The sequence below is a fragment of the Pagrus major genome, chromosome 13, assembly GCF_040436345.1.
Source record: "Pagrus major chromosome 13, Pma_NU_1.0".
NCBI classification, from domain to species: Eukaryota; Metazoa; Chordata; class Actinopteri; order Spariformes; family Sparidae; genus Pagrus; species Pagrus major.
The window spans coordinates 4984342-5007159 of NC_133227.1; the positions used below are offsets into that span (position 1 = coordinate 4984342).

Genomic DNA, 22818 nt, shown 5'->3' on the forward strand with positions numbered 1-22818 from the left:
ATGAGGCACACTGAAGAGGACATCTTGGTCTGGATATCTGTTATTGAAATATTCGATGGCAACACCTGAAGCTCCGAAACCGCATGATAAGAAATATAAACTAAAAGCCTTAGTGTGCAAAGTTCTTCTAATTGAACCTTCGTAGGACCTTAAATTTGCATACATATTGACTTAAAGACAACATTCTTATACAAAGTATGCAAATGGAGAAAATGTAGAGGTTTTTATGCAAACAGACATTTCAAGTAAACACAAAAGTTTAATCTGATCTGGTTAAAGGAAATTACAAAAAGCATGAGGGTTTATGGGTATAAAGAGATGGAGGGAGACTACCAAGTCAAGAAACCTGTGAGACAAAGTCATTGCCGACTTGGTCTCAAGTCTGAGGTCACGTGTTATGTTATAAAGCAGGGCTATTCAACTAAAATTCAAATAGGTCCAGTTAGAGAAAATTTCCTCAAGCAAAGGTCCGGAACATCATAATGTCTAACTTGCATTATGATTTAGTGTGATATATTTTGAAGTAGCCTAGTAGTTGTATCAACGTCTGCATGTAATCAAGGACTGACTGTCAAATCAAATGAAGACAGAACAATTCAAAAACATTTCGACAATATTTATTGTCACTTAACATTTAATTATACAGATATATAATACTGTAGATAATATGTATTATTTTCTTCTCTCTTTGAGGAAAGAAAAGGCTGCATTTAAAAATAAAATAGTGAAAATAAATAAAATAGCTTTTTAAAAGCCAAAATGAGGCACACTGAAGAGGACATCTTGGTCTGGATATCTGTTATTGAAATATTCGATGGCAACACCTGAAGCTCCGAAACCGCATGATAAGAAATATAAACTAAAAGCCTTAGTGTGCAAAGTTCTTCTAATTGAACTTTCGTAGGACCTTAAATTTGCATACATATTGACTTAAAGACAACATTCTTATACAAAGTATGCAAATGGAGAAAATGTAGAGGTTTTTGTGCAAACAGACATTTCAAGTAAACACAAAAGTTTAATCTGATCTGGTTAAAGGAAATTACAAAAAGCATGAGGGTTTATGGGTATAAAGAGATGGAGGGAGACTACCAAGTCAAGAAACCTGTGAGACAAAGTCATTGCCGACTTGGTCTCAAGTCTGAGGTCACGTGTTATGTTATAAAGCAGGGCTATTCAACTAAAATTCAAATAGGTCCAGTTAGAGAAAATTTCCTCAAGCAAAGGTCCGGAACATCATAATGTCTAACTTGCATTATGATTTAGTGTGATATATTTTGAAGTAGCCTAGTAGTTGTATCAACGTCTGCATGTAATCAAGGACTGACTGTCAAATCAAATTTTCAAAAATTCAAAAACATTTCGACAATATTTATTGTCACTTAACATTTAATTATACAGATATATAATACTGTAGATAATATGTATTATTTTCTTCTCTCTTTGAGGAAAGAAAAGGCTGCATTTAAAAATAAAATAGTGAAAATAAATAAAATAGCTTTTTAAAAATTGTGCATCTTAAAATAAAGTACTTCATTTTTGAAAAATAAAATTTCTGTTTCTGTTTCCCCTCAAGTAAGTGCACTCATGCACTCCTTGACAACCCCTCCATCAGTAAATGGCTTTTTGTATTGACCCAAAATCCAGGTGATGGTTGTTCATATAGGGCTCTGAGACTGCTTATTTTCTGTGACCTCAGTTCAGACTTGACTGGGTATGTATGCTCAAAAACTTTGTGCTTTGGCTCATAGTGGCGTTTCACATTGACACTTTTTAGTGACCATAGGATGTAGCATGGGGTCACATCAGGCCACAAGAGCACTCAAAAAACCCATTGTCATTACTCGTATGACACTCGCATCTAATCACTAAAACCCCAAAACAAAACTATGACTCCTCCAGCAGCTGCAGTGGAGATAATAACGTAGTTGTGAACATGACACAGTCATTCTGTCAGCTGATAAGTCTTTGCCGCAGTCACAATCTGTCAGGGTTTAACAACCGCAGAAACAGTCCTAACTTTTCATGCAAAACAGAGTCTGTACATAGATAAACTGAAAATGCTCTCGATTATATGCCCGAGTGATAATGTTTGTGATCGTCCACGAATTCTAGTAATACATAAACCATTCAGTAATTTCAGTTCCATGTTTAAGTTGAAGATTAATAAGAGCTGCGCTCTGTAAAACATTCTGTTAGTTATTTAACTTGAATGTCTTTTATGCGTTATTTTCTTAACCTTGAACGCTGAACAACGTGAACAAAATGAAAGACACAAAACATTTACCCAGCCTCTGATGTGACCAGCTGATGTATGATGACGTAAGATGATGGAAGTGATTGTGTTGTTATAGTTTGGATTATATGTGTGACACAAGAGTGTACTGTGGCCTAATATCCCTTGTTTCTCACACACAAATATGATCTTAACATGTGTACATTTAGTACGTAGATGAATAAACATAGAACCATGTCAAGCTGGGGTGAAGTGACAAAGTGAGCACAGTCTCTCACTCCTATGGTAATTATGTGAGCAGCAGGTCTTGCACTGTGTCAAGAGAACACTTCATCCAAAAATTCTACAAAGAATAAAATAAAGTGGCTCCATACAATTTGTCCAGTGAAGTCCAAGTCTCCGAGAGCCCCAAGATTGGAAATCTGATTTGAAAAGATATCATTTACACCCTCTTTAGAGCCTAAATCTTCACTGTAGCTGTCAAGCTAAAAGAGTTAGCACGCACCCGAGTCGAAGTGGGTGCTTGAGCTTGGTCTCGGTGCTTCCAGAGATTAAGCAGGACTAACCGCGAGCAGCCATTTAGCTCATTTATTTGTTTTTTTGGCTGTTTTTTTACATACCACCACAAATCCCAATCTACTTCAGTTGTCTTGTCTCAGCTGAGCTTGTCCTTAAATGCCTTCACTATTTTCCAGCAGGTTGTGCCCACTAAGCCCTCTAAATATTAACTAAAAGGTTTTGATGATGAACTGAACTGAACAAAATAGTTAATCCAGTGGCCAGGTGTTTTTCTGATGCAAGTTTAACAGAAAAAAACTAGAGGCACCTGTGCTCTTAAAATAAACAGAAGAGTGAACATAAAAGATGGTAAAAACTGCTTTACAGAAATGTCTTTCAATGCCTAATGTCAAAGAGATAGGGTGGTTTAAAGGTGTTCTGTGTGTCTTCTGTGCTGTGCTGGAAGCAGGTCATTAGTTTATGTTATCAGACTAAACTAACATTAGCAACTCTCGCTCTGTGTCACATCTTTTGGACTGTCATGACTCCGAGTCCTTCACAAGGAAATCCACATTTCAGCATGAAACAACTTAAACATATCATCCGCAGGTTTGTAAAGTCAACAGAGTGAGACGGGCAAGGTCTCATCTTTCATATCACGTTACAATCATGAAAAAAAATGGATTGATGCGTGTAAATGGCTACAAATTATTACATGCAGCCCCTTTAAACTACGGTGGCCCAGAGGTGTCAGGCCAAATACAAAAGTCACAACACAAATACAAATGCCACAACACAAATACAAATGCCACAACACAAATGCAAAAGTCACAACACAAATACAAATGCCACAACACAAATGCAAAAGTCACAACACAAATACAAATGCCACAACACAAATGCAAAAGTCACAACACAAATGCAAAAGTCACAACGGAAGTGACCCACAACGGAAGTGACCTAAAACGGGTCCGTGCATGAAGTATAATGAATCTGCATTGTTTACGTTGTATAATGAAACATCCCATTTTGGGGGTATTTCCTGTTTCATTGTGTAAGACGTGTAACGCAGCTTGTTTCTTTATCCGACTTGTACAATGAACATTGAAAAAGGAAGTCGAGTGGTGGAAACAGCCTTCAAAGTAAAAGTTGTGCGTTTTGAAGCGTGTTGGCCGCAGCTGTCATTTTAAGGAGAGCGAAATAAAATAAATACAACCTAACAACAAATAGCCTAAATAATTTAGATAAATCATAACTGTTATACAGTGATATTTCCGCCACTTTCCCACAACTGAGAGAGATAATCACCGGGATTTTCAAAGTAAACACACCGTGTTTGAGACGGAGACTGAGCCGCTGGACTGCAGTCGACATGAAGTACCGGTAAGTCAAACTTGTTTTTTGTTCACCTTATCCACCAAACGTCTCCAACCAAACACTGTTTAAATCTGTTGACCTGCCAGGAACGTAGTTAGCTGTTAACTTCAGAACAAAGCCAATGCTAACAATGCTATTTTGTTTGCAGGTAAAGTTGCTAGCTGTTGTAGCTAAACAGCTGTTGTAAGGTTATGCTAACGTCACTCGTTTTTATTATCAGCTGTTTAGCGTCATTTTAATATTTGTCCATCAAAGTCTGTGTGAAATGCCTACAGTTATGCTAGAAGTGAGTTAACTGGACCCTGCCCAGTCATATAAGTAAGGCTGAGGGGTGTTTTGATATTAATTTTGATGTATTAAACTGTAGTGTGGTCTGTGTTCACAAATGTTACCAGCAGTGTTTGTGCATGCAGACAGACTGCAAAGTAAAGAAATATTCTAAATAATATAATTAATGTCATGTATCCCTATAATTAGTGAGTAAAAACTAAAGCTACAATTAATACACTGTTCATCTGTGGATGTACAGTTGACACCATCAAAATAAAGAGTCTTTATGTAAGACTTCTGTTTTTAAACCTAACAAAATATTACCTTTTATTGCAGAGTTTCCAGAGGACCAGAGTAGAGAGCTTATGAGACCCTTGGAGAGGCAGATGTCTGAAAACTGCCACCATAATCCCTGTACCCAAAACCTCAGCCATCACAAGCCTGAATGATTACCCTCACGTCCATGATTATGAAAATGCTTGGAGAGACTACTGCCCCACATTAAGACATGCATCCCTCCTGACCTCGACCAACACCAATTTGCATACAGGACCAATAGATCCACTACACAGAAAACTGACTGACAAACTACAAACACTGGGTCTGGGAGACCATCTCTGCAGGTGGATTAAGAACTTCCTCACCAACAGAACCCAGTGCGTCAGGATCAGCCACCACACCTCCTCCAGCATCACTCAGCACACACCAGCCTCCCCCAGGGCTGCGTCCTTAGTCCAGCAGGACACCTTGCACCCCGGACACTCCCTGTTCTCCATCCTTCCCTCAGGCAATAACTATGTGTAATAACTGCTGTGTTTTTATCTGTTTTTAGTCATTTATTACAGAGTAATCTATCTATCTATCTATGTGGAAGGAGTGTCGCTCACCTCAGGAGGAGTGAAGGAGTTTCAACACTGATTCAGTTTTGTATTTAAACACTGTCTTTTAATCAGAAGGGATGGTTAATCTTTGTACAGTACCCACATGAAACATGTAGTAGCTCATACTGGTCCCAGAAAATGAAGTCATTATGAATCACTGTGGTATTGTATTTGTTGTTTGTATTCATCAATAAAAGGTATACACATGGTCTAATTATACAGTAACAAATGCAACAATTCATGAAATAAAGTTATTAAATGTATATAATATAAAATGCTAAATGTCTTAAAGAAGTGGAGGGAGTTATAAAATACCCACTAAAGGAAATGGTGTGTTGTAGGATGTGTAGATTGAGAAAATGTCAGAACAGTGCAGTTAACAAACACATCAGAGTCAGGTTCTGAGTTCCAACTTAACATTTAATTGATGAACACAATGTGTCACAACAATATAACTTAACACATTTATAAAAACAACACATTTTTAGAAAGTGCCTCTAATTACTTGCAAGGCCTTGGACAGGCCAGCCACAGCCACCGTACTCTCCTGAGATATTGGTGCCCTGCACTTAGGGCAGACATCATCCCTGGCCATGAGCAGTGTCAGGCACAGGGCCGACACAGGACCTTCAATTTCAGCTGTAATGACAATAACAACAAAGATGTCAAGTTTATTTCAAATTGATGAAAGAAACCATACACTAGAGAGTGTAGTGCTATTACACTCATTTAACATTATACATATTTTGTTAGGTTTAAAAACAGATGTCTTATATAAAGACTGCATAAAGAAAATATATGGCCGAGGTTCATCTTTCCTCTTTATTTTGATGGTGTCAACTGTACATCCACAGATGAACAGTGTATTAATTGTAGCTTTAGTTTTTACTCACTAATTATAGGGATACATGACATTAATTATATTATTTAGAATATTTCTTTACTTTGCAGTCTGTCTGCATGCACAAACACTGCTGGTAACATTTGTGAACACAGACCACACTACAGTTTAATACATCAAAATTAATATCAAAACACCCCTCAGCCTTACTTATATGACTGGGCAGGGTCCAGTTAACTCACTTCTAGCATAACTGTAGGCATTTCACACAGACTTAGATGGACAAATATTAAAATGACGCTAAACAGCTGATAATAAAAACGAGTGACGTTAGCATAACGTTACAACAGCTGTTTAGTTACAACAGCTGTTTAGTTACAACAGCTGTTGTAACTAAACAGCTGTTTAGCTACAACAGCTAGCAACTTTACCTGCAAACAAAATAGCATTGTTAGCATTGGCTTTGTTCTGAAGTTAACAGCTAACTACGTTCCTGGCAGGTCAACAGATTTAAACAGTGTTTGGTTGGAGACGTTTGGTGGATAAGGTGAACAAAAAACAAGTTTGACTTACCACTGGTACTTCATGACGACTGCAGTCCAGCTGCTCAGTCTCCGTCTCAAACACGGTGTGTTTACTTTGAAAATCCCGGTGATTATCTCTCTCAGTTGTGGGAAAGTGGCGGAAATATCACTGTATAACAGTTATGATTTATCTAAATTATTTAGGCTATTTGTTGTTAGGTTGTATTTATTTTATTTCGCTCTCCTTAAAATGACAGCTGCGGCCAACACGCTTCAAAACGCACAACTTTTACTTTGAAGGCTGTTTCCACCACTCGACTTCCTTTTTCAATGTTCATTGTACAAGTCGGATAAAGAAACAAGCTGCGTTACACGTCTTACACAATGAAACAGGAAATACCCCCAAAATGGGATGTTTCATTATACAACGTAAACAATGCAGATTCATTATACTTCATGCACGGACCCGTTTTAGGTCACTTCCGTTTTAGGTCACTTCCGTTGTGGGTCACTTCCGTTGTGACTTTTGCATTTGTGTTGTGACTTTTGCATTTGTGTTGTGGCATTTGTATTTGTGTTGTGACTTTTGCATTTGTGTTGTGGCATTTGTATTTGTGTTGTGACTTTTGCATTTGTGTTGTGGCATTTGTATTTGTGTTGTGACTTTTGCATTTGTGTTGTGGCATTTGTATTTGTGTTGTGGCATTTGTATTTGTGTTGTGACTTTTGTATTTGGCCTGACACCTCTGGGCCACCGTATTAAACTGATGTTTGCAGTCAAATAGCTGTGAACCAGCAGAGGGTGCTGCAGCTCCCTAACAGTCCACAACTACACCTGGATGACATTGAGACACAGACATCTACAGCGGGACACCTGCTCACTTGAGACTTGTGTGCGAATGTAATACTTCGCTTGATAGTTTCCCTTATCCATTTTTAGGTGTAAAAGAAAATCCGCAACACAGCAGTGTTAGAGTGTATATAAATCCAACAGACAAGTAGAAAGTGCAACGTAACCTCTAAGATAAAGTTAAACTCACTGGACAAAACAGTTCACCTAGGGGACATATAAGAGTAAGCCTCACTCATTAACTCCAGTAGTTTGGGTACATTCATATAAAGTACATTTCTCTTTTATTCTTTAAAATTTGCACTCTGTAGGAAAACTATGCCCTGTGTTGGCGAACACAGGGAGGAGGTTCCTAGTTACATGCTTGCACAGTTAAATAACACTATCTAATGCTTTTCAGGGAAGTTCCAGGGAAGCCGGTGATCCTGGAACGATTAAGTGATGTCACACGAGGGAGGCAGCCAAATTCATTTGTTCTATCAGTTACATGGGGTCATGGAGGAGTCAAGTGTCTAAGCTCCTCCATTGTCCCTCCCACAGGGTGTGTTCCTGTATTTGATTGATTAACGTTGACAAATAGCTTCACCAAAGAAAGTAGAGAATTCCAGGAGAGATGTACTTATAAGTCAGTAAATCGCATGAAGCGTTAAAAGTCATGTGACCAACACATGCCAGTCTCACACTGTCTGCTGAGGACAGAGGTCATTAAAATGTAGATCGAGTGCATTTGGACGGATGCAGCAAGTCTACAAACACATTTTGTCACATTTTTCAACAAATACTGAGCGCCTCGTCTCTTTACACGGCTATATGGCTGTGTTTAGGTAGTTTATGCTACAGATTAATAATAACAATAAAAAGAAAATGACAGGTCGGCAGTGTTGGTCTCCTCATGTCAGTATTGTGCAATATTACTGTAGCATGCTAGCTCTTTTCTCAACTTGGCCAGCTGTATGTCTGACCTTGCTTCGAAGTGATCTCTGTCAGTGCCGTTAGCCATGTCGCTAAGAGGCTTGCAGGCAGGAGATCAGTTTAGCACAGCCTCACCTGTCTAATCTGATTACTTCAACAAGGCTGCAATCAATGTGCAAGACAGGGCAAACAAGAACACACACATCGTCACACTTAACGGAGACCATCTTCATGTTCATTAAGCTCGGCAGAGGTCACTGAAGCTGTGACGGATGTTTCTGCTGTATCATCTTCATATTTAAATGTTTTCTCAGTGTGGAGTTTCTTGTCCCTTGATAAGCTTAAATTCCAGCTGTAGAGCTGCAGTGTACCCTACATTGTGCAGGTCAAGAGGGCAACAGCAGACTTTCAGTGGCTTACCTCAAGATATTTTCAGCCCTCGGCTCCAGCTCACATAGTTCTTATGCTTTTATTAGCTCCACTCCCCGTATGCGAGATGCTCATGGTGATCTTTGCTCTGTGACTCTCATCTTGCCCAGAATTTGACACTTGACCTCAAGAAGGGAGGGAGGCTGTGGAGATGTCAGCAGGCTCATGAAGCCCCTGGAAGAAAACTGGACATGTTAAAGATACCTTGACATATTTTATTGAATGTGACAAAAGCTTTATTTACCGTGAACATTTTCTGGTATTTTATCAGGTGTGAGGTTCAGATTAGTGAGGGAAATATTTCTGCAACGTAAAACAAACTTTGAGAATCATCAGATTTATTTGATTGATGCATTAAACTGCTTTTTTAGTAGCCTGTGAACAACTAAGGGAAAAAAAGGCCGCAAACTCATTTACAGTCCCTCCTCTACATACCCGGAATTTCTATTTAATGAAAGAGAGTTCCTCAGATACCTGCTGTCCTATCTATTATGGAAAAAAGGACCACAAAAAGGATTTTATCTTGTGTGAAACTCATCATTCATTTCCAGAACTCAGGGTTGAAATGAAGGGGACTTTCTGTGGCAGATCAGCAACACTTCACTCATCAAAATCCATGAACTTCGTCTTCAATTTGGGTTCACGTTCCTTATCATCTTCTATCATTCACCAAACTCCCTACTTTATTTCTCTCAGCTTAAATGTGCCCAAAGCAAAGAATATAATTAATTTAATAAACCTCCTCACACAAAGCAGAACAACGGCGCGACTATCACTGATGGCTACCTTGAATTACAGGATTGCATGTAATAACCCAGGCAGGTTCATTGAGGCACCTGTCGCCTCATATAACCTTGCTGCAGTAGTTTAAATGCCCTGTAGACCCTCAATCACGCTCTTTGCTGTTCCCCTAATCTTACAGTAAAGATGCTAAAGATGCTGACTGAAATTCAGCATGGCTCAAACACCAATAAAATGGTTCATTTATCCCATTATTTTGCCAGTTACAGCTCAAATCGGTTTGTAAAATGGTTGTGAAGATTTAAAGATTTTCTAGGCTACAACAGCACCAGAGTCTGTACTTTCACCTCCTTCAACATCTCCTCCAGCCCTCCCCCCACACACACTCTTCCCACACTAGTATGGATTAAAAGCTAAAGAGGGCTGAGAAGTCAAAGCTTACCAGTCCTTCCCACTCCTCCCTTTCTTTTACCTGTTACCTCTCCCAAGCTCTCTGCCAATCTATTTTTTACCAATCCGAACTCTGGTTCAGACTTGCGCCTCTTCTCACGCACCGTCCCATGCACTGTGGTTTGGGGTAGGTCCCAGTCCAAAACAGGGACAGCAAGAACTGAAGACCAAACCACTGGAATGAGGAGATCTTTCATTTCATTCAGTTTTGTCTTTGAGGAAGTTGGATGCAAGGGGAGATAATTTGGTTTTATTTTTATTTTTTTTACTTTTTATGCCATTCGGATTACCTATGATATTTTTTCCCAATGGAAGAACAAAGATAACTTCACCTGCTGTATACTTCTGTATACTTAATCCACCTGGAATTTGAATGGTGCTATTCAACAACAGGCTCCAACACTGACGTGGCTCCCATGTAGAAAAGCTACTTCAGGTCTGAATCGCGTCTTATCAAATATATATTCACTGTGATTTTTTAGTATTGCGGGTAATAGAGGTACTGTTTTTATTAATGTCAATAATTCATCCATCATTCTGTGTCATTGTAAGCTTGTTTAAATCTGTTGCAGCCGACCTATCCACTCCAGTAACTGTTGGAATGCCCCTTTATGCCTTATCCCTTCATACAACTCTTATAGACCTTTAGAAAATTGCTCTGTACATATAACGTAGAAGGGGCTTTGAGGGATTAACATAATTTGACCTATTTATTATTTTCAGAACCGTAGTTAGAGTGAGGCTAGAATATTCGTCAGTGCTCCTCTTAACCTATTAGCAACTAATAAGCCACGGTGAGTATTAGCCACTTTAGAAGGCTTGTCAGTCGTCACTGTCTTGCTGCATCTCAGCTTGACGATGAGGAAAGAAATCAGGCCATGTCGTATTTCGTGCAGTTAAAATGTCATATCTGAACCACAAGTGGTTTACATGTAATATTTAAGAGCTAGACCGTTAAATCATCCAGGCTTTACACGGGCCAATATCAGCTTATGCAGATGTATATACTGTACATCGGTGTAAGTGTGTATGTCGGCTCATAAGTAAAGAGAAGTTGCAAGTCGAAAATGCCACAATGATTGAAGTCATTTAGGAACATTATCACACCAGACCACTAGAGTGGTCCCCTTATGTATTGTTTGAATTGTTTGACCAGAAGTACTACTTTAAGTATTTTAAGCTTTGGTCTAGAGTTTTGAAGTTGTCTTTATAAACCAACATTGTATTGGTGGGACAATTTTATTTCTATCAAGCTGAGCTTGCAATGATCTGAATTTTAGAATTAGCTGCAATAAAAATCCCCCTCACCACTGGCAGGTTGGTCAGGTATTTTGCTAAGCTGTCACGTCAATACTTTTGACATGGGCAGCCATTTTTAAAAAGCATATCTCTGAACAAAATCATGTCAATTCCCATGGTTACATGATTATTATTTGTGGCAACAGTAAGAAATGCACAATATTCTTGTTCTAGTAGTCCAATAGTTATCGTTTATTTACATTCAATAAAAGCAGCAAATTATTTTTTCAGTTGTTTTCCAGCGTCCTTTCAGCAATAAAGTCTCTAAATTCAGTTAATCTTTGAACATTGATAGGGCCTGACTGTCTTTTCTAATCTAACCTGAACGCCAGTGTAAGCTTAATTGTACTTTGATTTAATCTTGATATATTTCCAGCAGGTAACACAAATTTAGATGCTGTTTTCAAGAATCTTAGGGGTGACTTAACTTGAAGAAGAAGAAGACGAATCATGACTGAGAAGATCTCAAGAGATTGACTTTAGAAGGGAAATGTCACCAAATAGAGACACTGAGGCCAGATTTAGCCGCACGTTACCCGGTACTTGATTTTATAAACTCTGTGGCCCCTGCAGAGCTAATCAGCTTGCCACACACATGCCATTAATTCCCTTTGCAAGAGCATTGGGCACTCTGGGCAACCCTGTCCTAGGTGACAGATGGAGGTTGATAAGATTCAACATCACATTCTGTTAAACAAAACAGATCAGCAAGAAGCAAGTTGAGGTCAGGGATCGTGTCTGTGTCCTGGAGACAGTTGAAGGCCTGATACTTCACAGAAACAGAACACACTGAGTTGTCACGCTACTAATTTTCTCATTGTCTCCCCCTTTATTTCTTATTTTCTGGAGGTAGTGATGGCTTGGGGTCGTTTCGTCAGCTGTCCAATTTTGGACTAGAAGCCTGCTGAGTGCCAAGGGAGACAGTCCCATCCAAAAAGACACACTCACTGTCACACCAATCACCATAAACTCTGCACTCCTCTTCTGTGTCTAAAGCATCAGAATAGCTGTGTGAGGAGATGGCAAGTCACAGAGACCCTCGCTTTCTGCACAACCTGTCCTACCATCCACGATGGCAGCACGACCCCATAAAAGTGAAGAGAAAAAGACATATGCAGACAGTGGCTACGAACAGTTCCAGTGGAAATAGTCTGTTTAAATCAATAGCAGCTTCATCATCATTGTCATCAGGAACTTTGTCATCTAAACCACAGTTGCCATCATCCCAATGCTTTCGGAGCTGCTGGGGGAACTGGTTTCTTTTGCCCTTAGTCATTGTCTTATTTCTGCCCTGTCAAGCTTGGGCGACCACTTTCAAGGTGGCCCTGGTTGGACCCTGGACATGTGACCTCTTATACTCCAAAGCCCTCCCTGACTTGGCAGCCCGCCTTGCCACCAGCCGCATCAACAAGGACCCCTACCTCAACAAAGGCTACTGGTATGACTACACACTGATCAATGAAGACTGCAAGTCCTCCCGTGCCCTTGCTCGCTTTGCGGAGCTGGACGGTTATGGCGCTGCTTTCCTGGGCCCCGCAAACCCAGGCTATTGCTCATCAGCTGCTCTGTACACAAAGGAGTGGGACGTTGGGATTCTTTCCTGGGGTTGCCTCAAACCCAACATCAACAAAGGAGGGATGTATCCGACATTTCTGAGGCCGCTGCCACTGTCATCCCGTGTGCTTTTCTCTGTGTTGCGGTACTTTCATTGGGCCCATGTGGCCATAATCTCAGAGGAGACAGACCTGTGGGAAGCCACAGGACAGGAGCTGGCCTCATCCTTGAGGGACCTTGGCCTACCTGTCAACCCTGTGGTCACTATGGGGGACGACAAGGAGGGGCCCCGGAGAGCCCTGACAACGGTGCGGGAAGCAGACCGGGTTAGAGGTGAGTTGAAGATGTAAAGATGATTGAAAGACTGGAAAGTTTTATTCCATATGGATCAAACAAATGAATGAGCTTTATATCTTTCTTCTCTCCAACAGTGATCATAATGTGCATGCCTTCTGTCCTGATTGGTGGTCAGACCCAGTACCAACTTCTGACAACAGCCTTGGACATGCGTATGATTGACCGTGGCTACGTGTTCATCCCCTATGACGCCCTACTCTACGCATTACCCTACAAGGATGCACACTACTATTTGCTAGGCAATGACACCAAGCTGCGGAAAGCCTTTGACGGGGTCCTCACCATCACTATGGATTCTGGAGAACGCAATTTCCAAGAAGCCTTTAGAGATGCTCAAGACAATTATGAAATCCGCAGCAGCACCCCACCAGAGCAGGTGAGACTCTCTACTGAATATTGTGATGAAGTGATAATAGAAAAAGATTTAAAACAAACTAATACAAACGTCACATCACTATCTTTTCTGTCAGGTTTCTCCATTCTTTGGCACCATCTACAACATGATATACTACACAGCTATGGCTGCTGAACAGGCCCGTGCCAATGGAGGCCGTTGGGTAACTGGTCAGATCCTGGCTGACAGCAAGGGCGGCTTTGATTTTGAAGGCTTCAATCAGCCCTTGAAGGGCGGCAGGAACGGTGAAGGCATGCAAGCTCCCTATGTAGTGCTCGACTACAGCGGCATGGGCAGCACACTTTATTCCACTCATACTCTGCAGGCTATTCATACAGACGGGAGGACTGGGAGCTTGAAATATATTCGTTCGATCCATTTCGCAGGCAGCACGCCCTACACAGACTCAGGCTGCTGGTTCAGCCCATACTTTGCCTGTACTGGAGGTGAGTGCACCAGATATTGGTATGAGCTCTTGCTGTGTACGTTGCTGGATTTAGTTCATGCAAATCAATTAAAATCTCTGTTTTTTTCTTCTCTTCTTCTCTTCCTAAAGGCATGGATTCGGTGACTCTTTTATTTTTTTCCCTTTTGTTCATCACATTGCTTGTAATTGGGGTTTACTTCTTTGGTAATTTCAGGTATGTACAGCAGAATACCAAAGGTACCAAACGATATCTCATCTGGTTCAATCTTTCTGAATTTCTCTAATTTTTAGAAAATATTATGATTGTTTTCTTGGTGTTGGTCCAGGAAAGGGGGCAGAATTGGGTTCAGCTTTGGAGGTGGTGGCGATGGATCATCGAAGGTAGTCCTGACTCTGGATGACCTGGTCTTCATCAACACTCAAATCAGCAAACGGGTCAGTTCTGCGCTGAGTCTCCTAGAATACTGAGAGTATTGTTTACCTGTTTACTGAACGTTGTTCACCTGTAAAAGATCATCTGATTGAAACTGACCTTTCCTCTTTTGAACTGTGTGTGAACAGAAGCTCACTGACGAAAGTATCTTGAGAAGCCAGCTGGATATGAAGACGCCTCACCATTCAGTGTCTGGCCGCAGCTACTTGGCCTCCACACCAGACAGCTCGAATGTTGCTGTGTTTGAGGTGAGGCGAGTTTGTCTTGACACATTCAACGAACTCCTGTTTTACCACTTTGGTGCTTGAGCCTTTGGATGCTGTTGGTCTCACAAAGACTGTGTTGTGTTGTGAACATCTTAGGGTGACTGGGTTTGGTTGAAGAAATGCCCCGCTGGAGTCATATCAGGTGTTAACAACAGCACAGAGAACATCTTTATCAAGGTAAGAAAAAACAACAACTGACACAGTGTATTGACTGGTTTTGTTCTGTGATCACACATTGATGTACTGCCATCTGAATTTGAAGCTAAAGAGATGTTGAAGAACATATCAAGCTGAGTGATATTCCTCTTGCAACATGTAGTAAACCTGACACAACCTCTTTGTTTTGATTGTCTTCCCATCAGCTCAGAGACATGAGGCATGAGAACATCAATCTGTTCTTGGGGCTGTTCTTCGACTCTGGGATCTTTGGTATTGTGACCGAGCACTGCAGCAGGGGCAGCTTGGAGGATCTGCTGAACAACGAGGAAGTGCGTCTTGACTGGATGTTCAAGTCTTCCCTGTTAATGGATCTGATTCGGGTAAAGACAGACAAAATTACCCACTGTTATGTAATTTCCCATCTTTTCATGTTTTTCTTCACTTACACGTTTTCCACAAACTGTCATCAGGGAATGAAGTATCTGCACAACCGCGACATCATCCATGGTCGGCTCAAATCCCGTAACTGTGTGGTAGACGGGCGCTTTGTATTGAAGGTGACGGATTACGGGTTCAATGAAATTTTGATTGTCCAGAACATTGAAACAGAAGAGGAAAAGCCTGAAGGTGAGTTCATGCACACCCACAAACAAAACATTTTTGATGTCATGTTCAGGGTGGAAAGCTCAAATGTCATGCTGCTGTGTTTTAGGTTGCAAGTAAAGGTAATGTAGGGAATCTGACAAATCAATATCACTTTACTGAAGATTGATCAGCAACTGAAAATACAATGGATAGTTAAAATTAGCTAAAATTAGCATTCAACCACTTCCTAACCATTTGAATACATCTAATGCGCCTTACTTCCAGATTTAAATAAATGTGTACAAGATGTGTGTTGATATTTTAGAATTAATTTAGCCTTTCCTATTGTATCATGTAATACTATGTAACACCGTGTGACTGTGGTCTACTGTGCATCTTTTTTCAATAAAGATCTGCTTTGGACGGCTCCTGAGCTGCTGCGGAATCCTGGTCAGAGGAGGAGGGGCACTTACTCGGGAGATGTCTACAGCTTTTCCATTGTCGCGCAGGAGGTCATCTGCCGCTCTTCACCTTTCTGCATGCTGGATATGCCTCCCAAGGGTGAGTGATGTGGCTCTAGTAACCCCAAAGATGGTGATGAAAGGAAACAACAAAGTAGTAGAAGCTACTGGGGCCGTGTCCATATTCTAAATACTTTTGGAATATCTATGTCGCTAATTGATGTGTTTGCCCTGGACTTCATGCTCCCCACCTGAGAGAAAGGCAAATGACTGACCTTTGGTGATAATTACACACCCTCAATATGCAAAGTGTTCACACGGAGCTGAAAAGAAAATGACAAACATTAGCAACAAACATTGCTGAAAAAAGCTGCACTATGTCTGCTTTTTATTCTCAATGACAGTTGAGTTGAATTTTTAGTTCAACATTTTATGTTTGTGCCTTACGTCTGTGTGTGTTCCTGTCTGTATGGTCGTGATTGTTTGTGTGTGTTGACAGAAATTGTCAGCAAGGTCAAAGAGCCTCCTCCATTGTGTCGGCCTCTTATGTCAGTGGACGAGGCCCCACTAGACGTGATACAAGTCTTGAAACAGAGCTGGAGTGAAGAGCCGGAGAAGAGGCCGACCTTTGAGGAGATTTTCAAACAGGTAAAAACACTGAAAACACACTTTGATCCGGATCTGCTCCTCCTTATACAGTATGTTGAGATGACATCTCTGTTCTGTCCTTCCCATGTGACAGTTCAAGAGCATCACCAAGGGAAAGAAGACCAACATCATCGACTCTATGCTGCGCATGTTGGAGCAGTACTCATCCAACTTGGAGGATCTGATTAGAGAGAGGACAGAGGAGCTGGAGGTGGAGAGACAGAAGACAGACAAACTGTTGGCTCAGATGTTGCCCAAGTGAGTGTCCAGCAATGTTAATTGTCACATAACAGACATAATAAAATTGTGGTGTCATGCTCTGAGTCATGGCTTTTTAGGTTGATGAGCACAAAAAGCACCTGGAGGCATCAGCACAATTACAATAGAATAAATACATGATGCTCCTTTTACTTCCTCAGGGAGGTCAAAGGTCAGAGACAGCATATATGCATCATGGTGGCTGCTCCTTGACATATAGGAGTGGTACTGAGGTTTTCTGCAGAAATGTAACAATAATTCAACTGTGGAGATCAAACCAGCTGTGCTAAATGAAGCAGAGTCAAGGCCGCAGAGAAATCGTTGTGAGATTGTTATTAAATTAAGTTTCTTTGTTTTTGTCTCAGACTTTTCCTTCAGTATATAGCTGTTGTTCTGCTGCATTAAGCAACTGTGGGAATATTAAAAATAACAAAATATACTGGAAGTGATGTTTAACCTCAAGTGCTCAGTATAAAATCACCATATTAAATCAATCAGTGTGTCCTGTTTTGAGATTTTATTCTATAAAACTGCTCAAATTTAATTTTATAATGAATCAGTAATTAATTTCTGTCACCAGTCCTAAAAAATATATATATATAAAATATAAATTTACAATAATGCATGATATGTGTCAGTATGAGCAACTGATCACTAAAACGGTTTCTCTCTCAGATCAGAATTGTCCTCATCTAAAGACCATTGTGTTTACATTAACTTTGAATTTAGTTGAATCAGATTTAATTAAATATTTATTATATTAGATCAAATTTAATGCTTTCCTGTATTACACCATTAACTGGATATTGAGAGGAGAGAGTCATTACACTTTAAGAGACTTCATTTTGTCTTTTTGCAATCAATAATAATAGTAAAAATCATAATTAGTTTAACTCATAGAGATTGAATGTCTGTTGACCGTCCTCCACTCATCATCTTCCTCCTTCAGGTCTGTGGCCCAGGCACTGAAGACAGGCAAGCCCGTCAAACCCGAGCATTTCAGCGAGGTCACGCTGTACTTCAGTGACATCGTGGGCTTCACCACCATCTCAGCTCTCAGCGAACCCATCGAGGTGGTCGACTTACTCAATGACCTCTACACACTCTTTGATGCTATCATTGGACTGCATGATGTCTACAAGGTGATTGTTATTTTTGGGTGTTTTTGGTCGAATGTGGGTATCTATAACAACAGACACTTTTTGTTTTATTTAAATTGTTAATTCTATAAATTATAAGTTATTGTTTCAGTTTTTTAACAAAACTTTTAACATTTCTTGAATTCTTTAATCGATGCAATACACCCAACATTTATTGAATTCCCTTTTTTTTTTGTGGTGGCCAGTACTTTCAAAATTTGCAGTGCTGGACTACTGAGAGAAAACCTCACCTTGTGTGTATTGAACCGCAATTTTTCCTGTATTAAGGTGGAAACTATCGGAGATGCCTACATGGTAGCCTCAGGAGTTCCCAATAGGAACGGCACCCGTCATGCAGCTGAGATGGCCAACATGTCTCTGGACATCCTCCATTGCATTGGGACCTTCAAGATGAGGCACATGCCTGATCTCAAAGTCAGAATCCGTATTGGTCTGCACTCTGGTGAGCGATATGTTCATCCTTTCTGTGCTGTGATAAACTATGCTCTAATCATCATGATCTACACCAGCATGCTGCATATGTAAAGTTCTTTTCTTTAAAGCAACATTATGCACTTTACGGCACTAGGTCACATACCACTAACTATGGGTATGCGGCTGAGAGGAAGCTAGCTCAGTATTCTCAGGATGTTTCTGCAGGCAGAAAAACATAACTTTTTTCACTGATTTTGGTGAAACTGGATAATGTTTAATTGAGAAAATAACTCTGTGACTTGCGTACAAGTAACCACTAACTGTGGCTAACTGTAGCTGCCTGTAGCTAGTTAGCTTAGTTAGCTGTGCAGCTAGTGGTCCGACTAGCAGACTCTGCTTGGATTGGGGACTTAGATCACCGCAAGAGTGTCAGTGTTTACACCCCTAGCACAGCAGCTTTCTAACACCAGAAGGAGGGGGGACCCAGTGGAGAAAGCAGGCGGGGAGTGGTTCGACAAGGAGAGTGACCTAATAGGACTGCTAACTGCACCATTAGCTGTCACCTTGGCAACAAGTAAAGCTATCTGTCCATCAGGAAATCCCTTAAATCCCCGGCCGGGCAGCCAGAGGACATCAGAGGGAAAACAGGAAAATATTTTCTACGTAAAATATGACCCGGTGACCAAAGGCCTTTGAGCCAGTGACTGTAGTATCCATGATTTCACCCATTTAGAGCAGTTTCTCCTTAATTTTGGCTCTGCTATTTGCCAGTGCCATTTGTTACTGTTTTTCAGACATATTCTCGATTAGCAGTGGCTATATTAGTGAAAGTGGTGTGGAGAAAGCATTGCTTTGTACAAGCTTTTTGGTCGCCGACTGTAGTCGTTGCTTTGTCTTCAAGGCAACGTGAGGCGATGCAGTTGTAAGCCGGCCTTCTTCACTGCTAGTTCTTCGATGTCAGTCTGGAGTGTCTGGGCCTTGAGCCTACGACAGTGGTGTAAAAGTGAATAACACTGTTTAGGGGTGCCAAGTCTACCAATTCTTGCATGATGTTGCTTTAAGGGTAAAAAAAAAGTCGATGCAGAGGAATAAGAATCCAGGAACCCAAGCCTTTAAGACAAGGAGGTATTTTTACCTCCTTTATCCTCGTCTGGAACTTATTCCTGGAACAGTGAAAGACTATCCACTTAGAGCGCTGTCATCCAATTAAAACACTGCATACGCTGGATTTTTAATTCTATGACTTTCTTTATGCACACAGAAGTGGTAGTGCACTCTCATGTGTTCAGAAAATAATTGTTTACTTTTATCACAATGCTAACAGATTTAGAAATGTGGGGGGATATATTGCAAAGTGAGTCTACAGTGTTATGCAAAAAAATTGACACACAAAATGGTTTATAATATAACACATTGCTTGCCTAAGAGAGGTGTCCTGTTCAAAGCCCAACCAACCTTCTTTCATGCCCTGTTTGCAGGCCCAGTGGTAGCAGGAGTGGTGGGTCTTACGATGCCTCGGTACTGTCTGTTTGGAGACACTGTCAACACAGCATCTCGAATGGAGTCCACGGGGTTGCGTGAGTGTCTCGAATATCATTCTTTACATCAGAGTAGTTGCTGTTGCTGTTCCTGTTCTTTTCTCTTTTTTTTTTAACATTTTGACTTGGTGAGGACACGGTGTAGTTGGTGTGCATACTGCTTGAGGCTAAACGGGGCTTTGAGTGAGCAGTCCTTACTAATCCTTTAAGACTATCAGTAGAGTTAGAGGCCATTGGAACTTTCAGTGTAAATGTCGTCAATGACCGAGTTTGCCTCAGCTACCCTCTGCATTTGGTATCAATTAAGTATTCTACGAACTCTTTACTTCTCTTTAGAAAATAAAACTCTCACATTTGATGTACATTACTGCCACAAAAGCCTAATCCATTACAGTCAGATGGCTGAGATGACTAAACTTCTTTCAATGAATAAAAAGTCCTGTTCAAACCTGTTGGATAACATAAAAAACAACTGAAAATAAACATAAAACAGCTCCATACAAATCTTCCGGCGTAATCCAAGTCTGCAGAAGCCCAGAGATCCAGACATTATTTACTCCCTGGACACGCAGTCGAGCTCATGCTCCCATTTCAGATGGGATGCATGCTAATGCTAACCTGGATCTCAGGGCTTCCAGGGACTTGGATTACTCAGGGCAAGCTGTATGGGGTTATTATAATGTTTTGTTTATGTTCATTTTCAGTTGTTGTTTTGTTTACATTTTAAAACAAGTCCCCATCAACCTCAGCTGTTAAGGAGAACTCTGTTTTGCTGTGAAGCTCCAGAAATGTTTTGTGGACTACGAAACTTCGACCGACTTTCTATTTGCATGGGGGTGAGCAGATACAGGCTGAACTTTCGATTATTTGCTGAACTTATCCTTTAATAATATAAATTGGCGTCAGTGTAGGGTTAGCACTATTGGAACTGGATCACAGAATCATCAGCGGACATACTATATACTGACAAATCAATTTAAACCCTTTCAATATAAAAACTGAGCAGACTGCAGAGGGCCCAAAGAAAAATGGGGTCCCAATTAGAGACCAAATGCACCATTGAGGTTCAATAATTGATTTAGGTCACTTTCACTTTTCACAGGAAAACAAAATTAGAATCAATCAAACAATGATTACAGCATGTTGCACTGTGGGACTGTGGTTTTCTTAATTTAATTATTCTTCCCTCAGGGCCAAAACTATTTCAAGTTTAATAATACATTTGGTGTCTGAATTATTCTGTTATTTTCATGCTAAAATAGCCATTATTGAAGGAATGAAGAAACACAAACTGTTGAATGCTGGTGTCGCTCCCAGAAGGTCAATCTGTAATAAATGAAACTATTTAAATTTAACTAAACTTTCAAACCTTCAAACTTTTTTAATAAAACAATTATGCATTTTCTGCATGACTGTACTGATTATTAGGGTAAAGCAATGATGAGTAGTCTACTACCACCCAGTGGCTTCATACAAAATGACAGCCTGGCTTACACAAGTCTCAGATAGAATCATTTTAAACCCTGGAAAGTACCACAGCCAGAACAGATTTGTCAAATATACCTGATATCAAAGCATCGTCACTGCGCACATGCTGAGGATGTTTCCTTATTTGCCTCCACAGCTTACAGAATCCACGTCAACCAAAGCACAGTTGATGTCCTGAACAGCTTGAAGCTGGGATACAAGATTCAAGTCAGAGGCTTGACCGAGTTAAAGGTAAATAAAAAAATGAAGAAAAAAAAATACACAAAAAAAGGCGCACAGCATCGTAATACTTGCTAATGAATGCTAATGATTATTCTTTTAGGGAAAAGGCATTGAGAACACATATTGGTTGGTAGGGAGGGAGGACTTTACCAAGCCTCTGCCTATACCTCCAGACCTTCAAGGGTAAGTGACTGTTTTTGTTTCTCCTCCACATGCGCATAAATGTGATTTACCTGATTGAATCTTTGCATTTGAACTGTATGATTTGAGATTATTATAGCAGAAGTTAAAGGTCCAATGTGTAGGATTCAGGGGGATTTGGGGCAGAAGTGGAATATAATATTCATAATTATGTTTTCATTAGTGAATAATCACCTAAAACTAAGAATCACTGTGTTTTTGTTACCTTTGAATGAGCCTTTGTATCTACAGAGGGAGAGAGTCCTCTTCCACAGAATCTGCCATGTTGCGACAGCCCCGAAAGAACAAAACTTACTCTGGCTCTAGAGAGGGCCTCTCATGTTTCTGTACTTTTTGCAGTTTTAGCGACTAGGAGTGTTCGTTTGGTTGCAATCTGCAATCGCACCACTAGGTGGCACTAAATCCTACTCACTGGACCCCTAATGTTATCAAATGACCCATTTGTATGAGTATTATGTGGTGTTGTGCTCCGTGTCCGAGTCACAGGGCATAAAAAGCTGCATTTCTTATTACAGGGGAAGCAATCACGGCATTTCATTAGAGGAGGTACCCCCTGACAGAAGACAGAAATTCCTGGATCGACAGAAGAAGATGGGCTAGCCTCATGTTTTTGTTTGTCTGTTTTTTTACTGGTGTCCCAGAATGAAAAGTGAGATTTCTCCATGAAAGAATACACAGAGAGAGATGTGCGAATGGAAAGTTGAACATCGCAACATTCAGCTACAATCTACTTTAATTTGCGCGACGCTCAACATGAAATCCAGCAGCAGCGATGTGAGAATTCACACTTTTTCCTAATTGATGAAATCTTTTTTTTATACCAAAATAATCTGGGAGAGTCTCTCCATTCATAGTTTTACCACATTGGTGCTGCGATAAAACCTGGCGCCAAGATGCAAAAATAAGAACTGAAAAGAGGCTTCTGTCCATATTATATTTGTTCAA

General features: G+C 40.4%; 1 protein-coding gene across 2 annotated transcripts; it reads left to right on the top strand.

Moving 5' to 3' along the window:
• Nucleotides 1-12327: 12327 nt before the first annotated feature.
• On the top strand, nucleotides 12328-22473 carry gucy2d (guanylate cyclase 2D, retinal). 2 transcript variants are annotated; one of them, XM_073479644.1, is made up of 19 exons: nucleotides 12328-12442; nucleotides 12500-13195; nucleotides 13294-13595; nucleotides 13690-14059; nucleotides 14170-14254; nucleotides 14367-14475; nucleotides 14602-14721; nucleotides 14836-14916; nucleotides 15102-15278; nucleotides 15369-15525; nucleotides 15895-16044; nucleotides 16444-16592; nucleotides 16687-16850; nucleotides 17800-17992; nucleotides 18278-18452; nucleotides 19903-20001; nucleotides 21587-21681; nucleotides 21773-21855; nucleotides 22389-22473. In XM_073479644.1, the coding sequence occupies exons 1-19, from the start codon at nucleotides 12328-12330 to the stop codon at nucleotides 22471-22473; spliced, it is 3405 nt and encodes a 1134-aa protein (XP_073335745.1). The 2 variants fall into 2 exon arrangements, with proteins under 2 accessions (XP_073335745.1, XP_073335744.1); XM_073479643.1 differs by having other exon boundaries at nucleotides 12328-13195.
• Nucleotides 22474-22818: the final 345 nt, after the last annotated feature.

What these genes read in the sequence shown, in the direction of transcription:
- gucy2d (XM_073479643.1), top strand. Translation starts at nt 12,328, where the DNA reads ATGGCAAGTCACAGAGACCCTCGCTTTCTGCACAACCTGTCCTACCAT. An exon ending in TACTTCTTTGGTAATTTCAG is followed by an intron (nt 14,255 to 14,366) that starts GTATGTACAGCA and finishes GTGTTGGTCCAG; the next exon opens with GAAAGGGGGCAGAATTGGGT. An exon ending in AATGGAGTCCACGGGGTTGC is followed by an intron (nt 20,002 to 21,586) that starts GTGAGTGTCTCG and finishes TTGCCTCCACAG; the next exon opens with CTTACAGAATCCACGTCAAC.